We start from the raw sequence: 20854 nt of genomic DNA, 5'->3' as shown, positions 1-20854 counted from the left end.
AACACGAAAGGCCAACTTCGAATGCACGTGCTGTCTCACAGTAATGGGAATTGGTGATGTGAATAGGAACTTCGGGGTTATTGTGCATAATTTAACTTCCTTTATGCCCACAGGACAGTAGGGTCCTGAGGCACCTAAAGTTATATATCAACACGGTTTATGTACTTTTCTTTAAACAAATGAAAGAGGATTCAATTATAATATATAATAAGATGCTCATTTATTTCACTTGTTAGGGAACATGATATTCCAAGTGAGCCAATTTTTTTCCAAATGATTGACACAGCTCTTTAAGATTTGTAACATTTTAATCTTTCTGATGGAAAGCCTGCCAAAATATACTGTACACTTTGCTACTCTCTGAAGCAGAAACAAAGAATAATTTAACCATTTCTTGGTATCTCTGGGTCATGATGAACATTAATGACATTTTGCACATAGTATTTTAAGGTCTTGGGGCTTCCCAGGTAGCACAGTATAAAGAATTCACCTGACAATGCAGGAGATGTAAGAGACTCAAGTTCAATCCCTGGGTTGAGAAGAACCCCTGGAGTAGGAAATGGCAACCCACTCCAGTATTCTTGCCTGGAAAATTCCATGGGCAGAGGAAGCTGGCGGGCCCAGCCCATAGGGTCTCAAAGAGCTGGACAAAACTGAGCACACACACACAGGACAAGGTCCTGAGCTATGCAGGGCCATACTTCCCTAAAATACACCGCACCTGGACTGCCATGTTTTCTGAACTCTTGTATCCACTTTTGGTAGTCTTTTTCTCTTCCACTGTTATTAGGCTGTCAACAGACACTTGCTGCTTTTCTCAGGGAGACAGTTTCTAAGAATCTTCTTTACCCCCATCATTTTAATTTGATATTTAGTCTGCTTTGGATCTAGAAGTTACGTGACTCTTCTAAAAACTAAAAAAGCATACAAAATTGGGTTCTCATTTCTGACAGAGGGTCAGAAAGGTTTGCCTATGAATGAAGTGCAAGTCTTTAAGAAATTAATTTATTTGAGGCATTTTAGATGAACCTTGGGTCTTGGCTGTATTCCTCCAAATTGAAGTTACTGGATGAAGGACTTCAGAGAACTGGGTTTTAGTGAACATGTAATTGACATCCTGAGGAGAGGGGAAGAGTTGATTTTAGACCTCCATCTCACCCTGATCAACATTACCCTATTTATTTTATGGAAACTGTAGTTAATATTCTGAATTAATTAGATTGTACAATCAGTTTCAAAAGCATAACGCAGTAGTGTATAAAATATAATAATGCATAAAACTTGTTATGGAAATTTAAAATTTTAAGACCTAGATGAAGTTCAAACATGAATTTTGCATGAAGAAATGAAACAAAACAATTTTGCTTGAGTAATTTGCTTTATTACAAGGGAGAACATTCACAGCTTCACTTAAATACTATACCATTCATCATATGCACAGCTTCCTAGTAAACTAATTTTAGATTGACTCAGACTCAATAAATACAAAAGGCTATATCATTGTCCCACCTCTGCTTATTTTCCTTTTGAGGATCAAAAGGCTTCGTAAAAACAGATTTCCTAAAATAAGCATTATCATATACAGAGAAGACTGGAAATCATAGATGATGTGAGCAACTTCCCTTGATTATGACAGGAAGTCTACATATGCAATCTTCGTAGTGAATAAACATCTTCAATTCCTAGTACTATATCATCCAATTCCAGGAAAACATTATCATAATATGAAATAGATTAGAAAGTAAATAGCAATCAGAACTATCTGGCAAAGAGAAACACTAGGTTTTCTCTCCTGAGCTGGGGCAGCCTGGCTTAGTGAGAAAAGCAGATATAAGGTGGTCCTGGGTTCAATTCTAAGTGCCTGCGTCACTCTGAGCAAGTTACTAAACCTTTCTGAACCTCAACTCCTTCTTTTCCTTTGGTTGTCATGGGAATTTCTATGTATGTACATATGTATGTTTTCTGTGAGTGTTCATATTTATACATATACTTTTCCCAAATGAGTAAACCCTGGTTCCTCTGAACACGTAATGAAAATATTGCTTCGTTCTCAAGGGTGGCATCCTATTTAAATGAGACAATGTATTTTTAGCACTTTTCTCCATCCCACGAGCCCTCTATTTATTTAGAAACTGTAGGCCTATACCGATAGGGTGCTGGTCCTTACCTGCAGCCCCAGGCCCCTTCTTGTATGTCTTTATAGGGCCCTTCCAACTCCCAGCCGGGAAGCCAGTGGTTGTTCAAGAGTCCCCCTTTCCCTCCTACCACTGGCTTCTACACGTGTCTGAGTTGTCAGATGCATCTACTCTGAGATCCCCTGATTTATGTGGATTTCACACTGTATACTAACCCACACTGGTGAATGCCCAATAACCTAAAGTTCTCTTGAGGAAAGGAATTGTACTTTTATCTCTGGCAGGATATCCACGGATCTGAAGTGAAACAAAAGAGAAGCACAAGAGCTCAATAAATCCCAGCTTGTTCTCTCCCTATTCCTGGCTATGACCAAGATGCTGACTTGTGTGGCTTGCATGCTGCTGGCTCTTATCTTGTCAACTCATGGAGGACTAGTCCCCTTGAGTGGTGGGACCTGGTGGGTGTGTTCCATGATCTTCCCACCACCTGCAACAACAGGGACCGTGGAGAGAGTACTGCAACCCTTATTTTCCAGAGGAGACCCTAAAGTAAAAGGCATTCAGGTCTCTGCCATGAGGTTAAACAGTGAGTGAGAATGAGAATGGGATTGATCTCAGATCTGGCTGATGCCAGAAGTCACCTAAGGATTACATTCTATTCCCTTCTCAAATACATCTGATCAGTTACCGGAGGGAGCCCCCATCTTATGCCCTTTTGTCTATAAGCTTCCCTCTCTAGACACTGCTATTGCATTTGATTGGTGCTGCTGGTCCCGTTTCCAAAGCACTGAGGTCCGTGATTTGCCAAACGGGGCAGAGATCTCTCTTTCTTTTGTGCATTAAACTCTATCAGAGGAGTATTAAATCTCCTTATACCTCAGTGTCCGATAAAAAGTTTCATGAGATGGCCTTTACAGACAGGGCTGAAACTCATTAGGTAAGGCATAGCTGGCATCTATTCTGATGGGCTGGTTGCCTGTTCTGTTCCATCCATGCTTGCACCATACCAAGTGTTTAATATTTTGACTATCACTTCTACTTCCAGAGCTATTGAAAGTGAAAGTGTTAGTCACTCAAGTCATGTCTGTCTCTGTGTGACACCATAGACTGCAGCTTGCCGGGCTCCTCTGTCCATGGAATCCTCCAGGTAAAAGTACTGGAGTGAATTGCCATTTCCTTCTCCATGGAATCTTCCTGACCCGGGTCTCCTGCATTGCAGGCAGATTCTTTAGCATCTGAGTCACTAGGGAAGCCCATTGAGATATAGATCCAGTTTTAAAAAGTGGATAAATTGCTTTAATATAAGCTAAATGTAATTTTAAATAAATTAACACATAATTTTAATTTTATTTAATATTAACAATTTGAAATATTATATATATTAATAGACACATGTTTTGGTTTTTTAATATATACATTTATATGCATACATATGTGTGTATTTGTTTTGAAGTCTCTTTCTTTGGCTGTTTAATGGTTTTGTAGTTAACACCACACCACCTCCTAAAATTTTGGTCCATAACTAAACATACTGATGGTGCTTAGAGCCTCCTGCAACACTAGAACAATCCAGGGAGCAATTCTACTTACTTCTGGGCAGCAAGGCTGTGCCTTGGTCTTCCTAGTTGACTAACTTCTCAACTTCCTATAAAGCTGTAGTTCCAGGCAGCAGTCAAGCAGCACTTTTACTCAGCTTCCATCTATAAAGGTGTGTGAGTATAAAATAGAGTATAAAAAGGAGTATAAAATGCCATAGGTAGAAGGTTGTGCGTAACATGAAGTGTTTGTAAATAGCTTGTGTTCAGCAAGAGAGGAAAGGGTGAGTAAACCACAGTTTGTGCACACAATGAAGTACACACAGCCACAAAAATGGGAAGTAAAATCTCCAAATACTGATAGGACACAATTTTCTGGATACATACATATATGAAAAAAGCAAGGTACGGAACAGTACACGTGGTATCTGTATTTTGTATAAGAAAGAAAGGGAAATAAGAATTTATGTGGTTGTAAGAAGAGATTTAGAGGGATAAGCAACAAATAAACATGATTTCCTAAAGAGGAGAGGAAGTGGGAAATGGTGTAAACATAAGAACTCCTTGTATTATATCATAAAATGCTTAGTTTTGATTTTTTATTTATGTAAAATCTGTCTACATAAAATGACTTAGATTTATGGAAGATAAAATTGTAACCAAACACCACCAATTACAAACAGTGTGTGTGTGGTGGTGGGGGGAGGGCAAAGATACTTCAAGCCATGGACCTAGTTCTAGTTCTTTCTGTTTGTGGTGCTAAAATCCCAGCACCACTGCCTTCCTCCCGGCTTGCAGCCCAACAGGCCCACAGCGGCAGACCCACTTATGTGCTATTCCTCATTCAGGGAAAGAGTAACTTCTTTGGGGCCCGTTCCTTTTTGGTTCTCTTTCCTTTTGTTTGAATCCTTATTGTTGAAAACTCCTTTAAAACCTTTATTTTCCTTCCTTAGAAACTCTAGCATACTCAGGATAATTAAATATTTCTTGGATGATTAAACATTAGAACGAAGTTTCTAAACCTTTGTTTTCTATACACAGTATCATATTTCGTTGATTTAATATGTCATTGCTTGTAAAATGCACTATAATTTAATATACCATTAAGAAGTGCTGCCAATTAAAATATGACACATTTTCTTATATACTTTGTAAGATGCATCTTGATTTAAAAGATCTTAAAATGTGAAAAACAATGTGCATCTTGGAGTAGATAAGATATAGAGTTATAGATGTAGACTTGGGTGTTGAAAAACTGAATTAAATGTGTACTCCCGAAGGCGTTCCAAGAAACTAAAGGAAATGTTTGCCTAGAGTAATGCTGAGTGCATGGTAGGTACTTGATGAATGCTTGTGAGAGAATAAAGTCTTCTTAGCTGCATTGGATGGCCACTAAAATATAAGAGGAAGTATGTAAAAATTGTTTTTTTTAAATTGCTAAGCATAGACTATATCTAGGCTTGTGCTATAGCATAAAGCATAAAAAGAGAACAAAAAATAATGAGGACAATATAGTCCAGCCCTTGAATATTTTATACTCTGATGAAAGAAAGAAATATAACAAACAAAGTTTGACGTTAGAGCGAGGTCAGGACTGGAAGGATCCAGCAAGGAAAACCAAGATGTGTTTAGAGAGATAAGAGGAAACAATGGAAAGCAAATTTGTCATTGAAGCTAGATTTAGACGGATGGCTTTAAGAAGGAAGGAACCATCACTGTTACCCAACTGCTGAGAGATGAACAAGATGAAAACTGGAAGTGTTACCAAATTTGGCAGTTGGGAGGTCATCAGTAACTTCTAATAAAGTAATTTCAGGAAAATGATTGGAGCAGATATCAGACTATAATAAGTAGAGGAGTAAATGCAAGAGTTTATTTAGAAGTAGCTTATGAGGAAGGATAGGAAGAGACAGGGAAAAAATAGAAAGGGCAGAAATGGAATCAATGAATGCAGGAGGGGAAATAGAGAGAGAAACATGGAAACAAAGCAAGGGCATGGATGTCTAGATGCAGTAGAAGGCACCCTTGGGGAGGCAGAGGGCAGCCGAGGCACAGAGCAGATCTGATGTCCTAGAGACGGTATGGAATCAGGCAGTCTTTCATTCAACTCCTAGTGCCTTACTGTATGAACCTGGGCAAGTTACTTCACCTTGGCCCTTCAGATACCAAGAAAAAATCCTCAGAAAGGAAACAGACATGCCAACAACACTCTTAACAGTAAATATGGTACATTGCTTGGTTGTTTTCCTCCTTATAATTTTAATGTAGGCTGATGACACAAGTCCAAGCATAATTCTAGGAAAGAATCTTATAAGGGAACAAAATGACTGTTTTTAAGTGCATTGCTCTCTGACAGTTTGGCTTTTAAGAATACCTAGAGATGGAATTAGAAGTGGATTTCATTCTGAATGCCAAGACTGATGAAATACCAATGACTGCCTGAGGCACAGGTTGGAAAAAACAGTCAAGGCTTGGCTTAAGAAGGGATTAAAGAAGGTGTCTAGGGGCTTGGAATAGACAGTACAAGAGTTCAGTTCAGTTCAGTCACTCAGTCGTGTCCAACTCTTTGCGACCCCATGGACTGCAGCATGCCAAGCCTCCCTGTCCGTTACCAAGTCCCGGAGTTTACTCAAACTCATGTCCATTGAGTCAATGATGTCATCCAACCATCTCATCCTTGGTCATCCCCTTCTCCTCCTGCCTTCAATCTTTCCCAGCATCAGGGTCTTTTCCAATGAGTCAATTCTTCACATCAGGTGGTCAAAGTACTGGAGTTTCAGCTTCAACATCAGTCCTTCCAATGAATATTCAGGACTGATTTCCTTTAGGATGGACTGGTTGGATCTCCTTGCAGTCCAAGGGACTCTCAAGAGTCTTCTCTAACACCACAGTTCAAAGGCATCAATTCTTAGGTGCTCAGCTTTCTTTATAGTCCAACTCTCACATCCATACATGACTACTGGAAAAACCATAGCTTTGACTAGATGGACCTTTGTTGGCAAAGTTTCATGTCTCTGCCTTTCAAAAAGCTGTCTAGGTTGGTCATAACTTTTCTTCCAAGGAGCAAGTGTCTTTTAATTTCATGGCTGCAGTCACCATTTGCAGTGATTTTGGAGCCCAAGAAAATAAAGTCTGTCACTGTCTCCATTGTTTCCCCATCTATTTGCCATGAAGTAATGGGACCAGATGCCATGATCTTAGTTTTCCGAATGTTGAGTTTTAAGCCAACTTTTTCACTCTCCTCTTTCATTTTCACCAAAAGGCTCTTTAGTTCTTTGCTTTCTGCCATAAGTGTGGTGTCATCTGCATATCTGAGGTTATTGATATTTCTCCCAGCAATCTTGATTCTAGCTTGTGTTTCATCCAGTCCAGCATTGCACGTGATGTACTCTGTATATAAGTTAAATAAGCAGGATGACAATATACAGCCTTGACATACTCCTTTTCCTATTTGGAACCAGTCTGTTGTTCCATGTCCATTTCTAACTGCTGTTTCTTACCCTGCATACAGATTTCTCAGGAGTCAGGTCACGTGGTCTGGTATTCTCATCTCTTGAAGAATTTTCCAGTTTGTTGTGATCCACACAGTCAAAGGCTTTGGCGTACTCAATAAAGCAGAAGTAGATTTTTTTTTTGGTGCTTTTTCAATGATCCAGTGGATGTTGGCAATTTGATCTCTGGTTCCTCTGCCTTTTCTAAATCCAGCTTGAACATCTGGAAGTTCACGGTTCATGTACTGTTGAAGTCTGGCTTGGAGAATTTTTTTTATTTAAATTTATTTAAATTAGAGGCTAATTACTTTACAATATTGTATTGGTTTTGCCATACATCAACATGAATCCGCCATGGGTGACACGTGTTCCCAATCCTGAGCCCCCCTCCCACCTCCCTCCCCATACCATCCCTCATAAGAAACAAATTGCCAGTCCAGGTTTGATGCAGGATACAGGATGCTTGGGGCTGGCTTGGAGAATTTTAAGCATTACTTTGCTAGGGTGTGAGATGAGTGCAATTGTGCGGTAGTTAGAGCATTCTTTGGCATTGCCTTTCTTTGAGATTGGAATGAAAACTGACCTTTTCCAGTCCTGTGGCCACTGCTGAGTTTTCCAATTTTGCTAGCATATTGAGTGCTGCACTTTCACAGCATCATCTCTCAGGATTTAAAATAGCTCAACTGGAATTCCATCACGTCCTCTAGCTTTGTTCGTAGTGATGCTTCCTAAGGCTCACTTGACTTCCCATTCCAAGATGTCTGGCTCTAGGTGAGTGATCACACCATCATGATTATCTGGGTCATAAAGATCTTTTTTGTATAGTTCTTCTGTGTATTCTTGCCACCTCTTCTTAATATCAGTATAAAATATTATAATATTATATCAATATAAGAGTAGTGACACAAATTTGCTGACCCTGAACCAGAGGGGATCATGGGCTATATATCTATCAGTTCTCCATCAATGATATTGAGTTTTCTGATAAGCATTGACTTTTAAAGATTTCAGTATACATTCTCTAAGAAGTACACATACTCTACATTGTACATTAAAGGTAGAAATATAAATTGCAGCAGATAGCTACAGTAAGTAGGTTTGACATCCCTTTATGAAAGTTAAGATATGTGATCAGGATACAGTTACTAGTTTAATAGAGGCCATCTCCACCTGCTCATAGAGGAGGATCATGGAAATATCTGAGGCAAAATCAAAATCTTCCTTGGGAAAAATTCTGGGCACACTGTAAGACATGGAGAAAAAGGAGATCAAGGTCCCAATGCTACTTATACAAAGGTCATGATCATTTTGTCATGAAAACTTTTTAAAGTCACTGGTGCTAATCTTGCTCCACTCCAAAGAAGTACTCATAGTATATGTACCTTTAAGCAATGACACATCTTGGCTGAATCTTCCAGGATAGTAAATTTCATATATATGAATTTCATATATATATATATATGTAAATTTCATATATATATATATGTATTTGTACACATATGGGGGCTTCCCAGGTGGTGCTAGTGATATAGAATCCACCTACCAATGTAGGAGATGTGGGTTCAATCCCTGGGTTGGGAAGATCCCCTGGAGGAGGGCATGGCAACCCTCTCCAGTATTCTTGCCTAGAGAATCCCATAGATAGGGGAGCCTGGTGGGCTACAGTCCATAGGGTTGCAAAGATTCAGACACAACTGAAAAAATTTAGCACACACATACATGTATATGAATTATATATAATGTTTTAAAATAGTGATACCATGTTTTCAAATAAATTTTATCTTGATTTCCAATATAGGTCAAGTAAAATCATTTCAGCTAAAGAGGAGGTAGAGGGGTTGAGCTTTCTGGAGCTCACCCTTTCTTAACGCCAGGCCTAAGATCTTCAAGAAACATGGCTTGAAAGCCCTGCTATAAGAGTAACTAGTTATGAAATACACCTTAGGTCACTAGAGAAATTAATTTGCTAATTATAATGATAATCTTTATGAATAGCTAAAATGTTGGAGATGTTTATAAAAATACAACTGTTTTTAATTTATTCAACTAAGGTAATTACAATAATTAAAATACATTTCCCAGAATCTGGATTCCTCAGTCTTTAAAAAAACTATGTAGCAGCATGGAGAGTTAACTTCAGTACAAGGAATTCTGTGTCCGGACCAGTCCCAGTCCCAGGCTTCCCTTCAGCTGATTGGTTTGCTATTTCTAACATGTTCTCTCTTGAGAATGATACGCCATGGTCCAGGAAAGCTGCAGGAATTTCAGTCTTCACATCTACGTTCCAGGCAGCAGGAAGGGAAGAAGGAAGAACAGAGTAACTCTTCTTTTAGAAGCTTCCTAGAAAGCCAACCCAGTTCAGTTCAGTTGCTCAGTTGTGTTCGACTCTTTGTGACCCCATGAATCGCAGCACGCCAGGCCTCCTTGTCCATCACCAACTCCCGGAGTTCACTCAAACTCACGTCCATCAAGTCGGTGATGCATCCAGCCATCTCATCCTCTGTCATCCCCTTCTCCTCCTGCCCTCAATCCCTCCCAGCATCAGAGGCTTTTCCAATGAAAAGTAACTCTTCTTTTAGAGCTTCTTAGAAAGCCAACCCAACAATTCCTTAAAACCCAAAAGCCAAAATTTAATTTAATCATGTGGCCACACCTAGTTACAAAGGCTTGTGTCTTACCCTTTAGTAGGATAGATTTATACATTCACATCCACACATTACTGCTGTCAGCTAAAGAACATCCAGTAACAGTAACTTCTAGGCCAATTCACCATACCTTTGTACTACTTCTGTACCTTATATGTATATGGTGTGTGAATATATATATACACACACATATTCACCTTCTTCCACCATTACCTCCAGGCAACTACTAATCAGTTTTATTTCAAGGATGTCATGCAAACAGAATCATACAGCATGATTTGAGATTTTCTGCTTTCACTTAGTGTAATGCCTCTGAGATTCACTGAAGTTGTTGCATTTGTCAATAATTCATTTTTTAAACTGAAAAATAGTATTCCACATTATGAATGTACTCCAGTTTGTTTTTTTCCATTCACTTGTTTAAGAGCCTTTGAATTATTTCTAGATTTGGCAAATATAACAGAGCTGCTATTTGTATGTATGTTTTTGAGTGAACATAAATTTGCATCCATGTCTGTATTTTAATTATGAGATTACATACAAGGATGTTATGTGTTAATATGTTCTCTTACCACATGAACTTTAGGCACCCCCAGGATTTTTCCTGATCCAAAGCAAGCATCACAGTGTTACGAGAGTACAATCCCTGACCTGTGTTTGAATCTCAGCTCTACTGTTTAATAGTGGGGTGACACGGGGCAAGTTACTTACTACCTCTATGCCTCAATGTCCCCCACCCTGGAAAATGGAAGCAGCTGTCATAACCTTCACATTGGTTCCTTGACCTGGGGAGTCAGGCTATTACATGGGAAAGGCCAAGTGGAAGCCACTAGACCTACTTCTATCCAGGAAAATAGTAAACCAAAAGGAATGCTGCATTACTGGAGGGATTGTAGAGATTAGTTCCACCATCAAGGATCTGAAACATGTAGGGGTGGTTATTCCTACCACATCCCCATTTAATTCTCCTATCTGGCCTATACAGAAGACAGATGGATCTTGGAAAATGACAGAGGATTACAATAAGCTTAACTGGGTGGTGACCTCACTGACAGCTGCTGTACCAGATGTGATTTCAATGCTTGAGCAAATTAACACATCCTCTGGTATACAGCTATTAATCTAGCAAATGCTTTTTCCTCTATCCCTGTTAATAAGACCCACAAGAAGCAAATACACCTTCACTATCCCACCTCAGAAGTATGTCAATTCACCAGCTGGGAATCACAGTTGAGTTTGCAGGATCTTGCTCTCTTTTCTCTTTCAGAAGCTATTACACTAGTTCATTACATTGATGACATCATGCTGATTGGACCTAGTAAGCAAGAAGTAGGAACTACTTCATACTTAAACTTGTAAGGCATTTATGTGTCCAAGTGTGATAAATAAGTCTGACGCAAATTCAGGGGCTTTCTACCTCAGTGAAATTTCTAGGGACTCAGTGGTGTGGTGCATATTAAGATATCCCTTCTAAGGTGAAGGATAAATCGTTGCATCTGGCTCCTCCTACAACTAAAAAAAAGAGGCACAGTGCCTAGTGGGCTGTGGATTTTGGAGGAAACAGCCCACATTTGGGTTATTTCAACCTACTTACCAAGTGACTCAAAAAGCCATTAGTTTTGAATGAGACCCAGCATACGGGAAAGCTGCGCGGCAAGTCCAGACAGCTGTGTGAGCTACTCCACCACACAGGCCTCAGGGTCCGGCAGATCCAGAGATGCTCGACATGTCAGTCACAGGTGGGGATGCACTGGGCTCCGACTGAACCACAGCTCAAACCCTCAGGATTTTAGAGCAAAGCCCTGACATCTTCTATAGATTACTACTCTCCTTTTGGGAAATAGCTCTTGGCCTGCCACTGGACCTCAATAGAGACTGGATGCTTACCGAAGGGCCACCAAATTACCACGAGACTTGAACTACCCATCACGAACTGGAAATTACCTGATTTATGAGGAGGTGCACAGCACTTCAAAAGAACTCCTTGAGTCTTCTAATTGTCACAGACAGAAATCTTGGGAACAAGTATGGAAATGGATATTAGGATAATGATGGAAAGAATACGAAGTTGAATCAGGCCTTTGTACTTGGACTGGAACATGACAGTGCTTCTTGGGCCTTCAAACTGCAGATCTGGAGACTTTTCAGCCTCTGTAATTATATAAACTCATTCTTTATAAAACATATCTTTCATATACATAAATTTATATATATGTATCTCCGATTGGTTTTGTTTCTTTGCAGAACACTAATACAAGCAAGTTACATAATATCTATATGACTCAATTTCCCCATCCTGGAAAACTGGGATAATCAGAGTTCTATCTTCCAGAGTTTTAAGGATTTTAAAACGTTGATACACAAAGTTTGCTGGGGTCAAAGCAGTATCTTACACATTTTCATATCCTTAACACCTAGTAAAGTTTATGGCAAAATGAAGATTTCAAAACTATTTGTCAAATAGATGATTTATCAATTTTTAAAATAATCCTAACATATATAACTGTATCATTTATTATTTTTTACTCAACAAATATTTATGACTATCTACTATGTTCAGTTATTGTACTAGGCCTTAGACTCAGATCATGAACTCCTTATTGCCAAATTCAGACTTAAAGAAAGTAGGGAAAACCACTAGACCATTCAGGTATGACCTAAACAAAATCCCTTATGATTATACAGTGAAAGTAACAAATAGATTCAAGGGATTAGACTTGATAGACGGAGTCCCTGAAGAACTATGGACAGAGGTTCCTGACATTGTACAGGAGGCAGTGATAAAGACCATCCCCAAGAAAAAGAAATGAAAAAAGGCAAAATGGTTGTTTGAGGAGGCTTTACAAATAGCTGAGAAAAGAAGAGATGCTAAAGGCAAAGAAGAAAAGGAAAGATATACCCATTTGAATGCACAGTTTCTTTTTTATTATTATTATTTTTTACTTTACAATATTGTATTGGTTTTGCCATACATCAACATGCATCCGCCATGGGTGTATACGTGTTCCCCACCCTAAACCCCCCTCCCACCTCCCTCCCCATACCATCCCTCTGGGTCATCCCAGTGCACCAGCCCCAAGCTTCCTGTATCCTGCATCAAACCTGGACTGGCAATTCATTTCTTATATGTTATTACACATGTTTTAATGCCATTCTCCCAAATCATCCCCCCCTCCCTCTCCCACAGAGTCCAAAAGACTGTTCTATACATCAGTGTCTCTTTTGCTGTCTTGCATACAGGGTTGTTGTTACCATCTTTCTAAATTCCATATATATGCGTTAGTATACTGTATTGGTGTTTTTCTTTCTGGCTTACTTCACTCTGTATAATAGGCTCCAGTTTCATCCACCTCATTAGAACTGATTCAAATGTATTCTTTTTAATGGCTGAGTAATAGTCCATTGTGTATATGTACCACAGCTTTCTTATCCATGTGTCTGCAGATGGGCATGTAGGTTTCTTCCATGTCCTGGCTATTATAAACAGTGCTGCGATGAACATTGGGGTACACGTGTCTCTTTCAATTCTGGTTTCCTTGGTATGTATGCCCAGCAGTGGGATTCCTGGGTCATATAGCAGTTCTATTTCCAGTTTTTTAAGAAATCTCCACACTGTTCTCCACAGTGGCTGTACTAGTTTGCATTCCCACCAACAGTGTAAGAGGGTTCCCTTTTCTCCACACCCTCTCCAGCATTTATTGCTTGTAGACTTTTGGATAGCAGCCATTCTGACTGGCGGGAAATGGTACCTCATTGTGGTTTTGATTTGCATTTCTCTGATACTGAGTGATCTTGAACATCTTTTCATGTGTTTGTTAGCCATCTGTATGTCTTCTTTGGAGAAATGTCTATTTAGTTCTTTGGCCCATTTTTTGATTGGGTCGTTTATTTTTCTAGAATTGAGCTGCAGGAGTTGCTTGTATATTTTTGAGATTAGTTGTTTGTCAGTTGCTTCATTTGCCATTATTTTCTCCCATTCTGAAGACTGTCTTTTCACCTTGCTTATATTTTCTTTTGTTGTGCAGAAGCTTTTAATTTTAATTAGATCCCATTTATTTATTTTTGCCTTTATTTCCAGTATTCTGGGAGGTGGGTCATAGAGGATCCTGCTGTGATGTATGTCGGAGAGTGTTTTGCCTATGTTCTCCTCTAAGAGTTTTATAGTTTCTGGTCTTATGTTTAGATCTTTAATCCATTTTGAGTTTATTTTTGTGTATGGTGTTAGAAAGTGTTCTAGTTTCATTCTTTTGCAAGTGGTTGACCAGTTTTCCCAGCACCACTTGTTAAAGAGATTGTCTTTTCTCCATTGTATATTCTTGCCTCCTTTGTCAAAGATAAGGTGTCCATAGGTGCGTGGGTTTATCTGTGGGCTTTCTATTTTGTTCCATTGATCAATATTTCTGTCTTTGTGCCAGTACCATACTGTCTTGATGACTGTGGCTTTGTAGTAGAGCCTGAGTTCAGTCAGGTTGTGAATGCACAGTTTCAAAGAATAGCACGGAGAGATAAGAAAGCCTTCCTCAGTAATCAATACAAAGAAATAGAGGAAAATAATAGAACAGGAAAGACTAGAGATCTCTAAGAAAATTAGAGATACCAAGGGAACGTTTCATGCAAAGATAGGCACAATTAAGGACAGAAATGGTATGGACCTAACAGAAGCAGAAGATGCTAAGAAGAGGTGGCAAGAATATACAGGAAAACTATACAAAAAAGATCTTCATGACCCAGATAACCATGATGGTGTGATTACTCACCTAGAGCCAGATATCCTGGAATGTGAAGTCAAGTGGGCCTTAGGAAGCATCACTACAAACAAAGCCAGTGGAGGTGATGGAATTCATGTTGACCTATTTCAAATCCTGAAAGATGATGCCATGAAAGTGTGGCACTCAATATGCTAGCAAATTTGGAAAACTCTGCAGTGGCCACAGGACTGGAAAAGGTCAGTTTTCATTCCAATCCCAAAGCAAGGCAATGCCAAAGAATGTTCAAACTACCACACAATTGCACTCATCCCACATGCTAGCAAGGAGAAGGCAATGGCAACCCACTCCAGTACTCTTGCCTGGAAAATCCCATGGGCAGAGGAGCCTGATGGGCTGCAGTCCATGGGGTCGAGAAGAGTCAGGCACGATTGAGCAATTTCAATTTCACTTTCATGCATTGGAGAAGGAAATGGCAACCCACTCCAGTATTCTTGCCTGGAGAATCCCAGGGACAGAGGAGCCTAGTGGGCTGCCGTCTATGGGGTCGCACAGAGTCGGACACGACTGAATCGACTTAGCAGCAGCAACAGCACACGCTAGCAAAGTAATGCTTAAAATTCTCCAAGCCAGACTTCATCAGTACATGAACCGTGAACTTCCAGATGTTCAAGCTGGATTTAGAAAAGGCAGAGGAATCAGAGATCAAATTGCCAACATCCAGTGGATCATCAAAAAAGCACAAGAGTTCCAAAAAAACATCTACTTCTGCTTTATTAAGTATGCCAAAGCCTTTGACTGTGTAGATCTCAACAAACTGGAAAATTCTTCAAGAGATGGGAATACCAGACTACCTGACTTGACTCCTGAGAAATCTGTATACAGGATAAGAAGCAACAGTTAGAACTGGACATGGAACAAATCGGGACTAGTTCCAAATCGGGAAAGGAGTACATCAAGGCTGTATACTGTCACCCTGCTTATTTAACTTATATGCAGAGTACATCATGCACAATGCCAGGCTGGATGAAGCACAAGCTGGAATCAAGATTGCTGGGAGAAATATCAATAACCTCAGATATGCAGATGACACCACCCTTATGGCAGAAAGTGAAGTAAAACTAAAGAGCCTCTTGATGAAAGTGAAAGAGGAGAATGAAAAAAGTTGGTTTAAAACTCAACATTCAGGAAACTAAGATCATGGCATCATGGCAAATAGATGGGGAAATAATGCAAACAGTGACAGACTTTGGTTTTTTTTGGCTCCAATATCACTGAAGATGGTGACTGTAGCCATGAAATTAAGACACTTGCTCCTTGGAAGAAAAGTTATGACCAACCTAGACAGCATCTTAAAAAGCAGAGATATTACTTTGCCAACAAAAAAGTCTGTCTCGTGAAAGCTATGGTTTTTCCAGTAGTCATGTATGGATGTGAGAGTTGGATTATAAAGAAAGCTGAGTGCCTAAGAATTGATGCTTTTGAACTGCAGTGTTGGAGAAGACTCTTGAGAATCCCTTGGACTTCAAGGAGATGCAACCAGTCCATCCTAAAGGAAATCAGTCCTGAATATTCAATGGAAGGACTGACACTGAAGCTGAAACTCCAATACTTTGGCCACCTGATGTGAAGAACTGACTTACTGGAAAAGACCCTGATTTGGGGAAAGATTGAGGGCCAGAAGAGAAGGGGACAACCGAGGATGAGATGGCTGGATGGCATCACCGACTCAATGGACATGAGTTTGAGTAAGCTCCAGGAATTGGTGATGAACAGGGAAGCCTGGCATGCTGCAGTCTATGGGGTTGCAAAGAGTCAGACATGACTGAGTGACTGAACTGAACTGGGCACACATTTGCAAACATAAATATTACCATCAAGAGGAAGATGAATCATTAATACACAGTATTTTAAGCTTTCTTTTCCTCACAGAGTATTTTTCTTTACATAAAAGTTCATTCCATAAAAATTTCCTTTTATATAAATAAAATAATAATGAATAGCAGATGCACTGGCTTCAGTTCCTTCCTGAAAGTCATATTAATTTACTTTTTAAAACAAAGAGCAAAACAAAGATTAAATAGAAGATAAGAATTTAAATAAGGGTATTTGATTTCTTTTTCTTAGTGGAGATGACTTCAAATTTGTTGCCCTTAAAGCAGAGTCATGTACTTAACTTTGTCCCTTGTGGCTCAGCTGATAAACAATCCACCTGCAACGTGGGAGACCTGGGTTCGATCCCTGGTTTGGGAAGATCCCCTGAAGTGAAAGGCTACCCACTCCAGTATCCTGGCCCAGAGAATTCCACGGACTGTACAGTCTACCGGGTCTCAAAGAGTCTGACTGATGAGCAACTTTCAGTTTCACATAGATTGAAGATTCTGAGACTTTCTATTAATAGCAATGCTGGTGAATATGCTATATTTACAGATTAACTGTAACATGATTGAATTTTGCATTTCCTTATCTGTGTGTTGGTTGGCCATTGTCTGAAATAATTAGATTACAGGGCAGCCCGATTATTTGGCTTAAACAGTCATGCGTACACCCTAGGCATTAATTGCCATGAATAAATCAATACCACCTGGAATTCATTGGCTGACATTGACAATAGCTTTAACTGTACTTGCACAGTGTAAGAAATTCAACGAGCAGGCTAAGAACAATGATTAAAACTTTAGGTATTAAACAATGGCTGGCTATCTCCTAGAGATCAGTTTTTTTCCTCAGTGAAGAAATTGTGCCTGCGTGCTCAGTCGTGTCCTACTCTTTGCGACTCCCTGGACTGCAGCCCAACTGGCTCCTCTGTCCATCGGGTTATCCCGGCAGGAATGGCAGGAACACCCGAGCGGGTTGCCATTTCCTCCTCACGGGTATCTTCACCACCCAGAGATGGAGCCCCAGTCTCCTTCAGTTCCTGCACTGGCCAGCGGATTCTTCACCTGAGCCATTCTGGGAAGACCAGAATTTGTAATCCTACTCAATATAAATCTTACACTCATTTTTTTCTTCTCAAGACTACCTAAAACTGATTTTTTTTAAAAACTTTTCTTTGGTAACCATGAAATATAGTAGACTTCTCTTAAGAAAAAAAAAAACAAAAAACAAAAAACTGGAAAAACCGTAGAGCTTAAAAATTCGTAAAATAATTAGACCTGAGTCTTGTTCAGGAAAATCTATTACACTTACTAAAGAAATCTTAGAATATTGTGACTAGTTACAAGCAAAGATATCTACATCGGAAAAAGCCTACTTTTCATATTTACCTTGAGAAGCAACAAAATAAAATTCTTGATGAAGCTACCGCTGATTTCGACATTTTTTTTTTATTTACTAGGTCGTGGGTTTTCAGTTTATGTTAGGTTTCAAAAGATGTTCCTAACCAAAAGGAAAAGAATGCCTATCTGTAGACCAGAGGTCGGCTATTTGTTTCCATCCGGTGAGCGGCGATCGAGGCACCTGAAAGGGCAGGGGCGGGAATTAGCGACTTAATAATTAACTCCCAGCTAACGTGGAAGCCAGACGGGTGTTGGAAACAAGTAGAGAAGATCTGGGGCTAACTAAAAGAATCACAGGACCCTCCCCTTCGCATTGGCCAGGGTCAGGACTCTAGCATTCGCAAGGTTGAGGGCGGGGACTAATTCGGATTCAAACTTAAAGCGGGAGGCCCGCGCCAGGCTCAGCAGGTGCCTCCAGCCCGGTTCCCCGAGGCTGGTTTCCGTCCCTACCTGCCCGCAGGGCCGGAAATTACCTAGCAGGGGAGCGGCCCGTCCTTTGTTGTCGGTGTTTAAACAGCGCGGAAAGCCTTAAAAAGTGCGCACCGAAGAGGGCGCGGGCCAGTCCGCTCACCGACACTTCACGCATCTCCACCCTTTCGGCCACCGTGTCCCCTGTCCTTCTTGTAGCATGCCACTGGGGGAAGCCAGAGTAAAATCGGGAGGAGAGAAAAGCGGGAAGAGAAGGGAGGATATTAAGATGCCACAATCGCGCTCCGTACAACACTTTACACTTCGCATATCAGGACGGAGCCAAGGGGAAATGGCGCAAGCGCAGACCGCCTTTTAGGCGCTTGGGGAAATTCGCGCATGTGCAGAGCCCAGACGAGAAGAAATGAAGCGAAGGAGTGACTCGCAGGTTGAGGGCGCTTTAGCTACTGAGGAGCCACAGCTGCCAGGGGGCGCGTGCGCAGAGAGCCCGGTGGAGGTGGGCCTCTTCCAGGGGGACAGCCTCGCGCGCCCCCTGGCGCGCGCCCGAGGAGAGGCGGGAGCTGGAGGGGGCGGAGAGCAGGGAGGAGGTCTGGAGGGCGGGCGGGGGGAGGGGAGCCGGAGCGAGGGAGGGTTTATCGACCGGGCGATTTTGGTTAAAATATTCAAAATGGCGGACGGAGGAGCAGCGAGTCAAGATGAGAGTTCAGCCGCGGCGGCAGCAGCAGCAGGTAATCATTACAGCATTTTACATATTCATATTCATACTCAACCCCGGCTCCCGCTGCCCCCCCCCCGCGACTTAGCATAATTTATTAGTACTCAGGATTATTATAATTAACGGCGGGGAGATGGGGGGCCAGGGAGCACGGAGCCCCCGCCGGGCGCCGAGCGGAGGGGGAAAGAGGCTCGGAGCGCCCAGGCGGAGGGGGAAGACGAGGGGCAAAGGGGGCTGCTATCCGCCGCTCTCCTCCTGCCCCTAGCCCACCCCGCCGCGGGCTCGCCCGCCCGCCCGCCGGCACCGGCCCTCCTCCTCCGCCGGCCGCCGGCCGCCCGCCGCCTCCGCCTCCTCGCCGCCGAGCCCCAACCCGAGCGGGTCCGCGGCGGGGCCGCGGGGCCGGGGCAGAGGGAGAGGACAATAAAGACGTTTTACATATTCATAGCTGCTGGGCCGGCGGGGCGCGGCGGGGCGCGGGCGGGCGACCCGGGCCGGGCGGGCGCGGGGTGGGGGGGCGTGGAGGGCGAGATGGAGGTGGCGGCGAGCACAATGCCGGGGAGGCGGCGGGGCCGGAGTGGACCCCGGCGGCCGGACCGCCGCACGTGTCCTGCCCCCGGCGCGGGCCGGGGCGCCCCCTCCCCCGCGCTGCTGGCCGCGGGGGGCGGCCCGGGTGCGCCCGCGGACAGCGCCCGGCCCGCGCCCGCGCCCCGCCGCCGCACCAGGGTCCGAGCGGGGCCAAGCCCGCGGGTCACGGCCCCGGGCGCCCCGGCCGCGCCCCGCTCATCCCCCGAACGGTGGCCTGACCGGAGGCGGGCCTGCGCTGTAGATGGGTAGGGGTGAGCGGTCCTGGGCGCTGCGAGGGGGCCTCCGGGCGGAGGGACTAGGGAGTCCGCGCCGGCACGCGCTTCGCCCCCTTGGGGGCGGACTGGGTTGAAAGCGGCCCTCGGGGAAAGTTCCCCTCCAAGGAGCAGGTCCTCTGAGGCCGTCCCATGTGCTCCGGGCCACCGGTCAGGGGTCCCAGCGAGTCCTGGGGAAGCCCCTTGTTCCCCGGCGGCCGTGGATTCTCGGGAGAGTTGAGCCGAATGAAGGTGCCTGGCGCGGTCTGAGCTCCGGGTCCCCTGCCCCACCCTGTCTGCCCCCCGCCTCTGCGCTTGACCCAGACCCGCGGGGCCGGGGGCCCTCGGGGGCCTCGCTCCCCCTCAGGCCCCAGCGGCGCCCGGAGGCCTCCCGGGAACTCGGACGTGAAGCGCTGCCCTCCTGCCCGGCCCCAGAACCGGCTGGCTGACAAGTTGATAATATTCTCGGTTTACCCCCCACCGGTTGGGAGTTGGGTAGGGGCGGGGATCCCCCTTCCTGGGTCTCTGCCCCTGTTTTCTTGTTGGGTGCTGGGTCCTCTTATGCTCTGGTTAGCTGAACCTCTCTCATTTGAATAATGTCTAATTCGGGGAGGTTTATATTATTGAAATGGCCGCCTGGCTTTCCCCGCCTCTCATGTTTAGTAATTCAGACCTTTAATAACAGCCACTCACAGCCCAACGCCGTGTTTATATTTTACATTCGCCCCATGTGCTTTTGTGGTTCGATATGATTCTTTTTTTTTTTTTCCTTGGCAATCCACAGGGCTCTGAGATCAAACCCAGACTGGGCTGGGAGGAGAGGGAGAGAGCTAGGCCTTGGCCCCTATGTAGCAGTGGCCTAGGCCTCATGTTCTCTGCCGCTTGATTTATTTACTAATAACCAAAATGACTCCCCCTACCCCCCCCAAATAACTTCCGTACGCTTACCTCTACTCCACGGGCAGAAGAAACCCTCTTGGGCGTTAGCAACTTTCAAACAGCTTCTAGCTAAGCATCAACTCTGTCGTGTTCTGTTTTATCTTAAAAAAGACTTTCTTATGGTTTGCCATAATATTGGGCCTAA

The 20854-nt window shown here is 42.9% G+C and overlaps 1 protein-coding gene across 2 annotated transcripts in view; it reads left to right on the top strand.

Annotated features, from left to right (window-relative positions):
• Positions 1-18859: 18859 nt before the first annotated feature.
• The window catches only part of POU2F1 (POU class 2 homeobox 1), a 215385-nt gene continuing 213390 nt past the window's right edge, over positions 18860-20854 (top strand). For both annotated transcript variants that reach the window (XM_027526583.1, XM_027526572.1), the window contains exon 1: positions 18860-18947. In XM_027526583.1, the coding sequence (XP_027382384.1) occupies positions 18887-18947 (61 nt within the window). In that variant the 5' untranslated portion in view covers positions 18860-18886. The remainder of the gene's footprint in view (positions 18948-20854) is intronic.

This window comes from Bos indicus x Bos taurus, chromosome 3, assembly GCF_003369695.1.
Source record: "Bos indicus x Bos taurus breed Angus x Brahman F1 hybrid chromosome 3, Bos_hybrid_MaternalHap_v2.0, whole genome shotgun sequence".
Lineage (NCBI taxonomy): Eukaryota > Metazoa > Chordata > Mammalia > Artiodactyla > Bovidae > Bos > Bos indicus x Bos taurus.
The sequence above is the reverse complement of the archived record's forward strand: the minus strand, read 5'-3'. Positions and strand labels throughout refer to the sequence as shown.